Here is a 13,902-nt window from a genome sequence, read left to right as displayed (position 1 = left end):
CAGTGAGCCGAGACCGCGCCACTGCACTCCAGCCTGGGCGACAGAGCGAGACTCCATCTCAAAAAAAAAAAGAAGAAAAATTGTTTAGACAAGGATCTTGAGGGTTTCCTTTTAGGAGCTTCCTATAACGATCTCATTAGCGTGGACTTACATTTACTAAGGAGCCATCCTGCCCCTGCCTTGAGGGAGCTCCAATTGTCGGATATTTGGGGGTTTCTAGATCTCTTCTTTCCTCTTTATTCTCTAATTTCCCACATCTCTAGGAACTTCTTTCTTGAATATAATCTCAGTTCCTACTGTATTTATTTGACTTTTCGGGGAGCAATTCAGAGAATAGCAGTTGTTTCTACTCCTTTCTCCCCTACGTGGACCTGGAGGATTTTCATTCACTTGTTTTCTTAGCATCTGTTTTCCAGGTATAGGAAATATATATTTTCACTTTTTCTTCTAATTTTTAATTTAGCAATTTTTATCATACTCGTAGCCTAGCTTTATTTCCTTCTTTGATGCCTAAAGCCTTGCATTAATGATTACCAACAGACTGGGAAAGTGACCACACATTTTTCTCTGTGTTGCCATAAATTTAAACAATATCAGGCTCACAGAAGCTACTTTGATTCCCCAAAGCCCACCTGTCATTCTGTAGCATCCTTCTCTATTAAAAACAGCTAGGGGCCTTAATTTATCATTTTTTTAAACTTTCTCTCCCATCCTCAGGACCCAACTGTGCCCATTCGTAAGCAAGTCAAAATACAGACCCAAAACACCAAGCCAAGAGGTAAGCAGGCCAGCTGGAAATGGGGCACATCCCACAGTTAAGGCAGGGAAGTGGTAGAGAGGGAGTCTGCAGGTAGCTGGACCTCACTGCCCGTCTCAGTGCCAGGACCTGAGAAAACAGGCAACACTCACCCATAGTGTCAGTGGGGAGCTGGAGCCCCCTTGCTTCTCTGTACTGAATTATAAAATCTGAGGTGAAAGATAGAAGGTTTTAAGTTCTTAGCCAAGAAGGATGGCTTCCTGGAGAAGGTAGACTCTGAGGAGAACTGTAAAGAGGAGAAGATCCAGGGGGTAAAAGAAAAAAAGAGAGAATTGGGGGAAAAAGATGTTGAAAAAGAGCCAGAGGCCACCAGGAGAACTCACTAGATTGAGACTGAGCAGAAGATGTGGGGCAGGGCAGAGACTCAATGTGCAGCATCCATCTGCCCTTGCCGAGTTGTCGTTTAGAGAGAAATAAGCACATTTCCCTCATGACTGGGACTTGGGGGTGATGCAGGCACAGCAGATGGCCGAGGCAGGACACTGCAGAGGAAGATAATGAAGAAATCTCTGGGCAGGAAATCCACAGCTCCTCCTGCACTCAGAATGGGAAGGAAAGAAGGCCAAGGGAATTCAGATTCTGACCAGCCAGGTAAGGCTCAAGACCTCGGAAAAACTAAGGCGAATGAGGTACCTGTCAGCATCTCCCCTCCCTGAATCATTTGTTAACCAATTTACAGCTTTCCATTACTTTACAGAATGAATGAAAATTAGAATGAAAGAGCATGTCGGACTGCACCCAGCACACACTATAGAAACAGAATGATTCCTGATTTGATTTAGCCCGGGGGCAGGAGAGTGGTAGAAGAGAAGTAACACTCAGTATTGCCAAGGTCTGGCTAAAGAGATACTTCCATGCCTGCTCCTTTAAATTTTTTTCAATACCTCTCTCACTGGATATTCCCATTTTAGGTATCAGAAAACTGAGGCTCAAAGGATTTAAAAATTGCTCAAGGCTGGTGACTAGCATAGGGCAGACAGCTTGACTCTCTTTCTGATCCCAAAGTCCATATTCTTTGTATTGAGAAAGGTCATCTTTTCCAGAGATTTTTTGGAAATAGAGATTTCGGAGTTTGACTTATAAACAGTAAGGACAGGCTGACCTAATAGGACTCTCGGCTTTGTCACCTTCTCATTTAGGCCCTAAGAAAAAATTTAAAGCTCCCCAGAGCAAGGCCTTGGCAGCCAGCTTTTCAGAGGGAAAAGAAGTTAGAACAGTGCCAAAGGACCTGGGCGTATCAGCATGTAAGGGGGCCTGCCCCTCAGCTGCAAAAGAAGAGCCAAGACCCCGGGAACCCCTGACCCAGGAGGCTGGACGTGTTCCCCTTGAGGATGAAGCCTCCAGTGATCTGGACCTGGAGCAACTCATGGAAGATGTTGGGAGAGAGCTGGGGCAGAGCGGGGAGCTGCAGCACAGTGACAGTGATGGCGAGGACTTCCCTGTGGCGCTGTTTGGGAAGTAGCTGGTGCTCCTGTGTTCCCTTCTTTTCTCTCTTCTCTGGGACACAGGAGGGAGAAGCGGCTAAGTGCTGGGGCTGTTCATTGGCTACAAGGTTCAAGTGTGTGTTGTGCTGTTCCTTTGTTAATAAAGCAGGTTGCGGTCGACTGGCTTGGCTGGTCTCTAACTGCCCCCTGTTGGCTGCTTGCCCTCCTTGGTGTCACTGTGGTGTGTCACTGCTTCTGGCGGGAGCCTGCACAATGCAGGCATCTGGGGAAGGCAGTGAGACCTGAGTCCTGAGAGGACATCGAGAAGGGCCGATCTGGATTCAGATCCGGCCTTAGCATCTCACTAGCTACCTCTGTGGCCTGGGGAAAAACATGTTCACCATCCTGGTTCTGCTCTTCATCTCCAGCGAGTGCATCTTCTACCTTATAGGGTTGTGAATGATGTCAAATGAGGTGATACTCTTGTTGTCACCATAGGGAAGACTGATCGGATTTGAGGGCAGGCTTTGGGTTTGGGCTGTCTACCAAGGTTTGGGGACTCATGTTCCCTGGCCCAAGGAAGTCACTAAAAAAAGTACTAGAAGAAGGGTCTTGGGTGTGAGTTCTCTGTTAGAGTTCATTTTCACTGGAAGGGACAGGAGTTGAAGGTGATGTCAGTTTTCTCCTTACACACATTCAGGTCAGTTTTGGGGTTACTTTTAGTTTTACGGGCCAGGGCTGGGAAGGTGAAGAGAGAGTTGGAGTAGATGGCTTTGTTTCTGTCAGTTCTTTAGCTGGCCTCTGAGTCATCTGTATGGCCTTGGTTATTGTTGGAAGCTGTGGCCCTTCCCATTGGAAGTGTAGTGTACTCTAAAAAGGTCATTGTGCAGTCTTTTTTTACTTGTATTAATGGATTCAGATTTTAAAAAATAGTTTTGAAGACAATCTTTTTAAATTTGTTACTTTATTGTTAATATACATTTTTAACTAGCCATGGCATCTCACTCCATTATCAAAGCTGGCGCTGAACTCTTGGGCTCACTCTGTTCTGCCTCAGGCTTCAGAGTAGCTGGGATTACAGGCCTGCGCCACTGTGCCTGGCCTCACTGTTCGGTCTTGAGAGGGCTGTCCATTGGTTAGGCCTTTAAGACAGAGTACAGAGTCTCGTTCTGGGGGCTCTTGAGGGGATGGTGGCTGGGAGGTACTCTGGGTGAGGTGGAGCTGGAGAGGGCAAGGGAGGCATAGACAATGCCGTCGTCCTGGGCGAGAACCCAGAGAGAAAGGGTTAGACAGTGGAGATGGAGCTGTCCCCATCTTAGCAACAAGCCTGCAATCTGACTCTCCTGCCCACACCACACTCCCCCTCTCCTTTACACCACACTTTCTCCAGGCTTCTCTAATTCCTTCAGGCCCTGGTCTGACTGCTTACCTTGGGATTTAGCTTGGGATCTGTATTTTGTCCTAGGAATAAAAAGCAAGGTGTGCCAAGGTCAGGTGGTGTGACAACCAGGGGAGAGAGATGGGCAGGGGGCTCTAGGAGTGAGGTTATCTGCTAGGTCAGGACCAGGGTCACGTGGGGGCAAGGGGCAAGGAATGGAAAGAAGAAAACACTGAGAGGGGCACAGACCCAGGTAGTGGGTGTTTGGGGAAACAGGAAGGGCCAGGGGTAGAAAATGGGGAAGGATGGTGGTGAGGACTCACCTTCATTCCTGATATTCTCATATGGCTCCTCTGTGTTTTGGAAGGGTTCCCTGTATGGGAACAAGAGGATAGGAAATATGTTAGAGGCTGGGCATTTAAGACATGGGCTGGGTGGTGGCACCTGTAATCCCAGCACTTTGGGAGACTGAGGCAGGTGGCCATTGCTTGAGCCCAGGAGTACAAGACCAGCCTGGGCAACATAGCGAGACCCTGTCTTTATAATAAATACAAAAACTAGCCGACGTAGTAGTGTGCGCCTATGGTCCAGGCTACTCAGGAGGCTGAGGTGGGAGGATCACTTAAGCCCAGGAGCTCAAGGCTGTGAGCTATGATTGCGCCACTGCACTCCAGCCTGGGTGACAGAGCGATACCCTCTCTCAAAAATAAAAAAAAAAAGAAAAAAGAATTATGACACATGTTAGGGGCTGGTTTTCTTTGGGGAGTGCTCTGCAACCTGTCCACCCTGCTCAGGATGGGTGTGATGGTTTTAGACTCAGAGGAGGCTGCTTGGAAGAGGAATTAGGGTCAATTTGTGTGTGGTCCAGCAGAGGTCCCTCGGTGCTCAGTGAGTTGGGTTCTTCTAGGGAAGGTGCTTGTATGAGAGGAACACGGAGAAGAAAAATAGGAAAGGTCAATCCTTGCTTTCTCTCTGCTTGCATTGCCTTGGCTAAAACTGGGAGAAGCAAACCAATTGTGTGAATTTCAGGTCTTCTGATCAGGGGCTCAGGCTGGGTGAATGGGTGGAGAAGGAACCTGGTGAGGGACAGGAGAAGGGCAGCTGACAAAAGCCAGCGCAGGAGAAAGGGCAGGGGTGATGCTTTCTTCCAGCAGGAGACCTACGGCCATGGAAAGGAGGGGCCAGAGGAAAGGAAAGAGAGGCAGGAGGGTGGAGAGGAAGAGCCCAGAAAAAGGAAAAGTGAGGCCCTAGCCTGGAGAGGGGAGCAAGGCAGAGGCTGGTGAGTCCCTCCTGAGCACACACAGGTGGGGAGAGGAGCTGGAGGCAGAGGAAGCCTGGGGCCCCAACCGCACATTCAGCAGGGGAACAGGACAGATTGAATGAGAGCAGACGATATGGAAAAGCTGGACCATCCAGGCTGAGAGGAAGCAGGTGAAGAGCAGGAAAAACTTAGTAACACCAGGAAAGGCAGGCAGAGGGCACAGATGGGCACTCCAGAAAAGAGATTCTAAGTGTTCGTGCTGGAACCCGGAGTCCACTAGTCTAGTATTTAGGGGACAGAAACCCCGAGGTCAAGAGCCTGGCCCCTAGAGGACAAAGGAGGACGAGGATGGGTAAGTTGGGGATGCAACAACGGCTGTGGCAGGCTGGGTTTGTGGGGTGCTTAGCAGCACACTCCCTGTTTCCCAAACCAGGCCACTGCCTGCACATGCACCTCCCCATCCCCCTGGGGAGGCCCAGCACTCACCTGGCTGGGGTTGTGGCTTTAGTCCGCTGCTGACCTGTAGGGGGACCGACAGTGAGTCAGGATGGCATCTGGGTGATGGCAGTCTCCATCCCACCTTCTGTGCTGCACCCTAGGCTGAGGCCCTCCTTAGAGGGACCAGCTGCTCCACCCAAACCCATCAGGAAGGGCCTGGGACTCAGCCAGCACCCAGAGGTCCCCACCTGTCCTCCCTGTTCTCCACGTCACCTCCTGAGACCCCCTCACCCTGACCCCCTCCCTCGGTTTCTTTCTCTGTTGAGCTCTCTGCTCAGTCCCAACCTGGCTCCCTCCACCACTGAGCCCTCGCCCAGCCACTTCTCCCCTCTCCTCCCCTTCCCTTGACATTGGCACCCTACCCCCACTCCCTCCAGGTCCTCAGGGAGACCACACTTGTGCTTTCCTTCTAGGTGGTGTCTAGGTCTGCCCTCCAGGCTTGGGAGCGTCGTGCTTGGGACTCATGACTCATGTTTGTGGCTGTTGAAGTTCTGTTGCCACCACTAGGCCTCCTCTGGCTGGTCCCACCCTGAATCCTCTGCTGTCTCTGCCACTGTACCCTGCCCATCCTGTCCCCCTGGCATCCTTGCAGTGTTTCCCAAGCACTGGGCTCCTGGTTCACAGACATCCCCTCTACCATCCAACCTCTTCCCAGAAGGGCTTCACATCCACAGAGACACCCTCTGAACCCAGGCCTCGAGGTACCCCTCAACTCCAGGGACCTCCCCTTCCACTTCTACAGGACTTTTTTTTTTTTTTAATGTTGAGACTGGGAACTCTGAAATACTAATTGCTAGTATCATTTCCATTCTGCAACTTTCTCTCCTTCCAGTACTCTTCTGTCCCTCTGCTTTTCCCCTCTCTCTGAAACTTAAACAGGTTATATTTTATTTTACTTATGGTAAAAAAAAAATGCTAGAATTCACTTTTAACCACATGTACAGTTCAGTAGTGTTAAGTGTATTCACACTGTTATGAAACATCTCCAGAACCTTTTTATTTTGCAAAACTGAGACTATTTTAAAGAATCCCCACTCCCTCCTCCCTGCAGCTTCTGACAATCACCATTCTACTTTCTGTTCCTATTAATTTCATATCTCTAGGTACCACCGAAAAGCAGAATCATACAATATTTGTCATTTTGTAACTGCCTTATTTCACCTAGCATAATGTCTTCCAGGTTTGTTTATACTGTAATATGTGTCAGAATTTCTTTCTTTCTTTTTCTTTTTTCTTTTTTTTTTTTTTTGAGACAGAGTTTTGCTCTTGTCACCCAGGCTGGAGTTCTGTGGTATGATCTAGGCTCACTGTAACCTCTACCTCTTGGGTTCAAGCGATTCTCCTGCCTGAGGCTCCCATGTAGCTGAGATTACAGACGCCCACCACCAGGCCTAGCTAAGTTTGTATTTTTAGTAGAGACAGGGTTTCACCATGTTGGTCATGCTGGTCTCGAACTCCTGACCTCAGGTAATCCACCCACCTCGGCCTCCCAAAGTGCTGGGATTACAGGTGTAAGCCACTGCACCTGGCCCAGAATTTCTTTTAAAGACTGAATAATATTCCATTATATGTATAAACCACATTTTGTTCATCCATTCATTCGTCGATGGACATCTGGGTTGCTTCAACCTCTTGGCCATTGAAAATAGTGTTGCCGGCTGGGCTCGGTGGCTCAAGCCAGTAATCCCAGCACTTTGGGAGGCCGAGACGGGCGGATCACGAGGTCAGGAGATCGAGACCATCATGGCTAACATGGTGAAACCCCGTCTCTATTGAAAAATACAAAAAACTAGCCGGGCGAGGTGGCGGGCGCCTGTAGTCCCAGCTACTCGGGAGGCTGAGGCAGGAGAATGGCGTAAACCCGGGAGGCGGAGCTTGCAGTGAGCTGAGATCCGGCCACTGCACTCCAGCCTGGGTGACAGAGCAAGACTCCGTCTCAAAAAAAAAAAAAAAAATAGTGTTGCTGTCAACATGGGTGTATAAATATTTCTTCAAGACCTTTCTTTTCAGTTTTTTTGGGCATGTACCCAAAAGTGGGATTGCTGGATCATATGGTAGCTTGCTTGCTTTATTTATTTATTTATTTATTTATTTTGAGATGAAGTCTAACTCTGTCACCCAGGCTAGAGTGCAGTGGCACAGTCTCAGCTCACTGCAACCTCTGCCTCTTGGGTTCAAACGATTCTCCTGCCTCAGCCTCCCGAGTAGCTGGGACTGCAGGTGCCTGCCATCACACCCAGCTAATTTTGTATTTTTAGTAGAGATGGTGTTTCACCATGTTGGCCAGGCTGGTCTCGAACTCCTGGCCTCAGGTGATCCGCCCGCCTCAGCCTCCTAAGGTGCTGGAATTTGAGGAGTGAGCCACCACTCCTGGCCTTTATTTTTAAATTTTTGAGGAAAATTAAATCATTTTTTAAATATGATTTATTCTATATCATTTGCACTATTTTATATCCCCATCAACAGTGCACAAGGACCCCAATTTCTTCACATTCTTCTCAACGCTTATCATTTACACACTTATTTATTTTTAATAGTAGCTATCCTTCTGGGTATAAGGAGATAGCTCTCTGTGGTTTTGATTTGCATTTCTCTGATGAATAGTTGGCCATTTTCATCTGCTTGTTGGCGATTTGTGTACTGTCTTAGTCTATTTTGTGCTGCTAATATATATAAGAATATCTGAGCCTGTATAATTTATAAAAAGCAAATTTATTTCTTCTGTTGGACAAGAGTTTGCTGAAAAGTAAAACAAAGCAAAACAAAAATTATTTCTCACAGTTCTGGAGGCTGGGAAGTCCAAGATCAAGGTGCCAGCAACTTGCTTTTTTCTGTGTTTTCCAGAGGGGAGGATTACTGTGCCCTCACATGGCAGAAGATCACAAGACAGTGAACCCACTCCTGAAATCCCTTTTTATAATGTCATTAATCCTTTCGTCTGGCAGAGCCATCATAATCTAAGCACCTTCCAAAACACACTACCTCCCAGTTGTCACACTGGGGACTAACTATCATCCCCAGAGAAATGTCTGTTAAAATCCACTGCCCACTTTTAAATTGGGTTGATTTTTTTTGAATTGTAGGAGTTTTTATATATTTTGGTATTCACTCCTTATTAGATATATAATTTGCAAATATTTTCCCTATTCTGTAGGTTGCCTTTGGATTCTTTTGATTGTGTCCTTTAACGAAAAAACACGTTTAAGTTTAATGTGGTCCTATTTGTCTATTTTTTCTTTTGTGGCTTGTGCTTTTGGTATCACAGGCAAGAAATTATTGCCAAACTCAATGTCATGAGGCTTTTTCCCTATGGTTTGGGGTCTTACTTTTAGGTCTTTAATCCATTTGGAGTTAAATTTTGTGTATGGTATAAGATAAGGATCCAACTTCATTCTTTGGTGTGGATATTCACTTTTCCAATGCCATTTGTTGAAGAGATTGTCCTTTGCCCATTAAGTGCTCTTGGTACCCTTGTCAAGTCTTTTGACCATATGCACAAGGGTTCAAGGGTTTATTTCTAGACTCGGTATTCTATTCCATTGGTATACTGATCTATCTTTTTTTTTTTTTTTTTTTTCGATTCAGCTCCTTCTTTTTTTTGAGATGGAGTCTCACTCTGTCACCCAGGCTGGAGTGTCAATAGCACAATCTCAGCTCACTACAACCTCCGCCTCCCAGGTTCAAGTGATCCTTGTGCCCGGCTCATGGTGTGTAATTCTTTTGCTGTGCTGTTGAATATGGTTTGTTATTATTTTGTTGAAGATTTTTACATCTATATTCATCAGGGTTATCGCTCTGTAGTTGCTTTTTTTTCTTCTTGTAGTATCTTTGTCTGGCTTTGGTATCATGGTAATGCTGACCTCAGAGAATAAGCTTGGAAGCGTTCCAGCTGCCTTTTGTCATTATCCCACTGTACCTGTTCTTAGACTTCATTGAACTCTTATGCCTTGATAATCTACTTTTCTACAGATTATTCAGACTCCCTGCTGACCCCTCTGCTCTCCATTCCTGCCTTCTCACTAGCTCCTTGACCTGTGATCTCCTGTCTCTCTGCCACACTTAGCTGGCAAATCTCTAATCCTGGGGGTGTCTTATGGCGGAAATGCTATTTGATTACCCAATATCTATTCAATTATTCTTAGTTACAGAAAATTGATTTTATTTGGAGTGGGAGGATTCCCCCTACAGATAGCTGTGGGATATATGACCAAATTCTAGCCAATAAGATAAACTGGGGTGGGGGGAATCGGCTGTGTGGAGAGGGCTGGGGGCTCTCACACGTGAAGTTGTTAGGTCTTTCAGGAAGACTCTTTAAAAGGGAACAGATAGTTGAGGCATAGTGTTGTTGTTTTTTTTTCCCCTTTCTTCCTTTCTCCTATTTTTTGCCAGGAACCCAGAAATAGTGGCTAGAATCCTTGCAGCCATCTTGGGCTATGAGGCAACCTTGGGGACAGAAGCCAGCATCAGGGCTGGTAAATCAGAAAGGTAGGAACCTGAGTATCTAAGAACAGTGATGTGCTGTCTGCTTCCAGATCTGTTTACAAGAGGAAAAAATAACCCAGCTCTGTCTTGTTTAAGCCACTGTTACTTCTGGTCCCTGGTGGTAGCAACTGACAACAATTCCTGACCAACAAAAATCACTACGGTCTCAAAATCTGAATGGTTGATTACTGCTGGGGGAAAATGCGCCATGCACAATGCTGCTATCATAGATTTACAGTTTCTCATCTGAGCTGAATCCTCAAACTCCACTTCCCGTTTCCTCAGTGATTATGTCAAACTTTCTCTTCAATTCCCTGACCCTCTTACTCATTCTCAGGAGAAAAACGCTGTGGTTTTTGTTCTGCAGAATTAAAAAAAAAAAAAAAATTAAGTGGTTGATTTTAATTTTTTTTTTTTTTTTTTTTGAGACAGAGTCTCGCTCTGTTGCCCGGGCTGGAGTGCAGTGGTGTGATCTCAGCTCACTGCAGCCTCGACTTCCTGGATTCAAGCGCTTCTCATGCCTCAGCCTCCCAAGTAGCTGGGATTACAGGGGCACACCACCATGCCCAGCTAATTTTCATATTTTTAGTAGAGAAAGGGTTTCACCCTGTTGACCAAGCTGGTCTTGAACTCTTGACCTCAAGTGATTCGCCCGCCTCAGCTGCCTCCCAAAGTGGTGGGATTACAGGCGTGAGCCACTGTGCCTGGCCAGATTTTAATATTTTAATCCATGGCTTTGGGGCTTGGTCATACTGAGGAAGACTGTCTCTACTCCTTGATTATGAAATAATCTCACATTTTCTTCTGGTACTAGGGTTATTTTTTTTCTCATTTAAATCTTTGATCTCTGTGGAATTTATTTTGGTACAAATTATGAGTTAAGGAGATAATGTTGTTTTTTCTGAGATGGCTACTGAATAGTTCCAGCACCATTCATTGAATTACTCATCTTTCCCCATTGATTAGAAACCTTTTAACCAACTAAATTCCCACATATATTTGGGTCTCTTTTCATTCTGTTATACTTACATTTTCCTCTTTTCTTCCATTACTTTATCTGTGTATGAATATGCCAATATCGTACCATTTTGTCTTTTGTTTTAAATGTATTCATACGATGGTGCTCCCATGAGAGCCAGTGTTCCCTGGTTTAATGCCTACTGTTTAGTCATTCTAAGTGCTTATGCTCCTGTGGCACACCCTCTGCTAGATCTATTCTAAACACAGTACATTTAATCATCAGGACAACCCCACGTAGGTACCATCTTCACTCCCTTTGCCATGAGGAAATTGAGGTGCACAGCCTTTGTACCAGCAAGCCTGTTTCCCTGGTGAGGGTGTGAGGCCAGGATCTGACTGCAGGCAGCCCCGACCCGGTGCTCCTCCCCTCTGTGCTTTCATAGCTGATAGAGCAAATCTCCTTGCACTCTATTACCCAGACTGGAGTGCAGTGGTATGATCTCAGTTCATTGCAACTTCTGCCTCCTGAGCTCAAGCAATTCTCCCACCTCAGCCTCTCCAGTAGTTGGAACTACAGGTGCGTACCACCACACCTGGCTAAGTTGTGTATTTTTAGTAGAGACAGGGTTTCACCACATTGGCCAGGTTGGTCTCATGCTCCTGGGCTCAAGTGATCCACCCAGCTTGGCCTCCCAAAGTGCTGGGATTACAGGCATGAGCAGGAGCCATCACACCCAGCCCATTGCAAACGTTCTTGATGGTAACTTCAGATCAGGTTTGGAGGATGTTGGGGTGGAACTCATTAATGCCTCAGGCCTTGTCCTCTCTTTTGAACTGTAAATGTGTACTCTGAGTTTCCAATGGACAACTCTGCTGAGATGCCACACGTGGATCCCCAGTGTAACGGATCCCAAATTAAACGAGGCATTGTTCCCCTCCAAGCTTGATCTCTTCCTCTCTTCATCATTGTACTATGGTGATTTCATTACAGCCTCATCCACTCAAATGGAAACGGGCTTATTCCTGCTCCCTTGCCCCTACACCAATCTAACAATCAACTTATTTATTTATTTATTTATTTATTGAGATAAGGTTTTGCTCTGTCTCCCAGGCTGGAGTACAGTGGCACAGTCACGGCTCACTGCAGCCTCGACCTCCCAGGCTCAAGCAGTCTTCTCACTTCAGCCTCTGGAGTAGCTGGGACCACAGGCGCATGCCACCACAGCCAGCTATTTTTTGTATTTTCTGTAGATATGGGATTTTGCCAAGTTGCCCAGGCTGGTCTTGAACTCCTTGGCTCAAGAGATTATCCTGCCTCGGCCTCCCTAAGTGTTGATATTATAGGCATGAGCCACCCTGACCAGCCAACCAAATGTCTTTATAAAAAAATTTTTTTTTATTATTTTTATATTTATTTGGAGATAGTTTGCTCTGTCTCCCAGGCTGGAGTGCAGTGGTGAAATCATAGCTCATTGTAACCTTAAACTCCTGGGCTCAAGCAGTCTTCACATCTCAGCCTCCCAGTAGCTGGTACTACAAGCACAGGCTACCATGCCCAGCTAATTTTCTATATATTTTTTTTGTAGAGACAGGGTCTCCCTGTGTTGCCCAGGTTGGTATCAAACTCCTGGGCTCAAGAAATTCTCTTGCCTCAGCCTCCCAAAATGCTGGGATTACAGGCATGAGCCACCGCCCTGCACCTCACCTCTTTGGTTTTATTACTTAATCTTTTCCAGGATCTGGCCCTTTCCCTCTCTCCACCTCACCCCTGCACTGCACTGACCCAGCCTGGCCCACCTCTGGCCACTCGTTCACAGACTGAGGTCTCTCATGGGAGCTGAGGTCACCCTTTACTGCTTCACGCTGCCTCTGGGATTGGAGGCTCTTGGGTGTGATTTCCAAGATCCCCTCCTCTCCTGCCTCCTCCACCAGCACTGAGATTCCTACAGCTCCTAGAATGGTTTCCTCCACCCGCACGGAAAGTGAGTGACTTCTACACCACCCTCACCACTTGCCAGGCTAATTCTTTTTCTTCTTTGAGACTTTTGCATATATCACCTCCTCTGGGAAGTCCTCTCTCTCTGATTACCTCTCCTTCCTCCCACCCTTATTAAGTGCTGCCATAGTTCTTTCTCAATGAAGCAATTAGTCCTTAAGGCAACTGACAACCCCACACCCCTAGTTCACTGAGAGCAGTCTTTGGTTTATGCTTTATCTACTTTGCTTCTCCAGTTTCAAGCCAGGCCGTGGCAGGTGGGCAGTCGGCCAGTGCCTGCTGAGCTCAGCCTACTTCCGTTCCCTTCTGCTGTCTCTGTCCTTTTGCCAGGGGAGACCCTCCCCTCCCCAGGAACCTTCAGGGGAGGTAGATGCGTGATGACTGAGAGAGAACTGGGTGGGGATCGGCTGTGTGAAAAGGGCTGTGGGTTCTCTCATGTGACCCTGCCCCACCCCACTGCAGGAGCCTCACAAATGCAGACAACCCAGCACAGGCCATGAAGTCGGCCTCGGTGGGCTTGAGGGAGGCGGGCTTGAGGGGAGCAGGCAGGGTCTGCATATTTCAGAAGCCCCATAGCTGCAGGTAGGCTCTGAGAAACCCCCAGATGGGAGGCTTGGGGAGAGGGTAGGTCCTGGGCACTTACCTTTCCTTCTCCTCCACCTGAGAAGGTAGATCAGTCCCAAAATCATGATTCCAAGCACAGCGACAGCCACTGTCACCCCCACGGCAGTTTTCAGACTTAGGTGCCAAGAGTCTGAGTGTCGTTTGCCCTGTGTGACCCTGAGGCTGGCTGTGGTGGTTGCGCTACTGGGCCTCCGGGTGGTGGTCATGCTGCTGGGCCTCTGGGTGGTGGTCGTGACAGCTGGGGAGAGATGAGGAATGAACAGACCCTCCCCTGGGGGTGCGGGGTGTCTGGGTGAAAGGCATGGTGTGCTGCTTTCTAGGTTGGGAGACATTAGTGGTGAGGGAGCTCCTCTCTGAAGCCCACACAGGGAGCGGGGAACAGGGTGACATGCTAACAGCTTTCAATGCAGACGACTCAGTTCATTTTATATTATTTTTCCCTTCCCTTCCCTCCCCTTCCCC

The 13,902-nt window shown here is 47.3% G+C and overlaps 2 protein-coding genes across 7 annotated transcripts in view; one reads left to right on the top strand and one right to left on the bottom strand.

The window, feature by feature from the left end:
- ZCWPW1 (zinc finger, CW type with PWWP domain 1) overlaps nucleotides 1-2,421 on the top strand; it is a 22,111-nt gene extending 19,690 nt beyond the window's left edge. For 2 of the 3 annotated variants that reach the window (XM_011943903.1, XM_011943906.1), the window contains 2 exons: nucleotides 718-778; nucleotides 1,957-2,421. In XM_011943903.1, coding sequence (XP_011799293.1) covers nucleotides 718-778; nucleotides 1,957-2,279 — 384 coding nt within the window. In that variant the 3' untranslated portion in view covers nucleotides 2,280-2,421. The remainder of the gene's footprint in view (nucleotides 1-717; nucleotides 779-1,956) is intronic. The other variant, XM_011943905.1, reaches the window with a different exon arrangement.
- Nucleotides 2,422-3,186: 765 nt separating this feature from the next.
- LOC105513087 (paired immunoglobulin-like type 2 receptor alpha) overlaps nucleotides 3,187-13,902 on the bottom strand; it is a 25,005-nt gene continuing 14,289 nt past the window's right edge. Inside the window, exons 3-7 of one of the 4 annotated variants that reach the window (XM_011943899.1) lie at nucleotides 13,460-13,678; nucleotides 5,367-5,400; nucleotides 3,943-3,992; nucleotides 3,671-3,702; nucleotides 3,187-3,500 (exon numbers count right to left, since the gene is read on the bottom strand). In XM_011943899.1, coding sequence (XP_011799289.1) covers nucleotides 3,378-3,500; nucleotides 3,671-3,702; nucleotides 3,943-3,992; nucleotides 5,367-5,400; nucleotides 13,460-13,678 — 458 coding nt within the window. In that variant the 3' untranslated portion in view covers nucleotides 3,187-3,377. The remainder of the gene's footprint in view (nucleotides 3,501-3,670; nucleotides 3,703-3,942; nucleotides 3,993-5,366; nucleotides 5,401-13,459; nucleotides 13,679-13,902) is intronic. The other 3 variants (XM_011943900.1, XM_011943901.1, XM_011943902.1) reach the window with 3 other exon arrangements.

Source organism: Colobus angolensis, unplaced genomic scaffold, assembly GCF_000951035.1.
Source record: "Colobus angolensis palliatus isolate OR3802 unplaced genomic scaffold, Cang.pa_1.0 Scaffold222, whole genome shotgun sequence".
Taxonomy (NCBI): Eukaryota; Metazoa; Chordata; class Mammalia; order Primates; family Cercopithecidae; genus Colobus; species Colobus angolensis.
The sequence above is the reverse complement of the archived record's forward strand: the minus strand, read 5'-3'. Positions and strand labels throughout refer to the sequence as shown.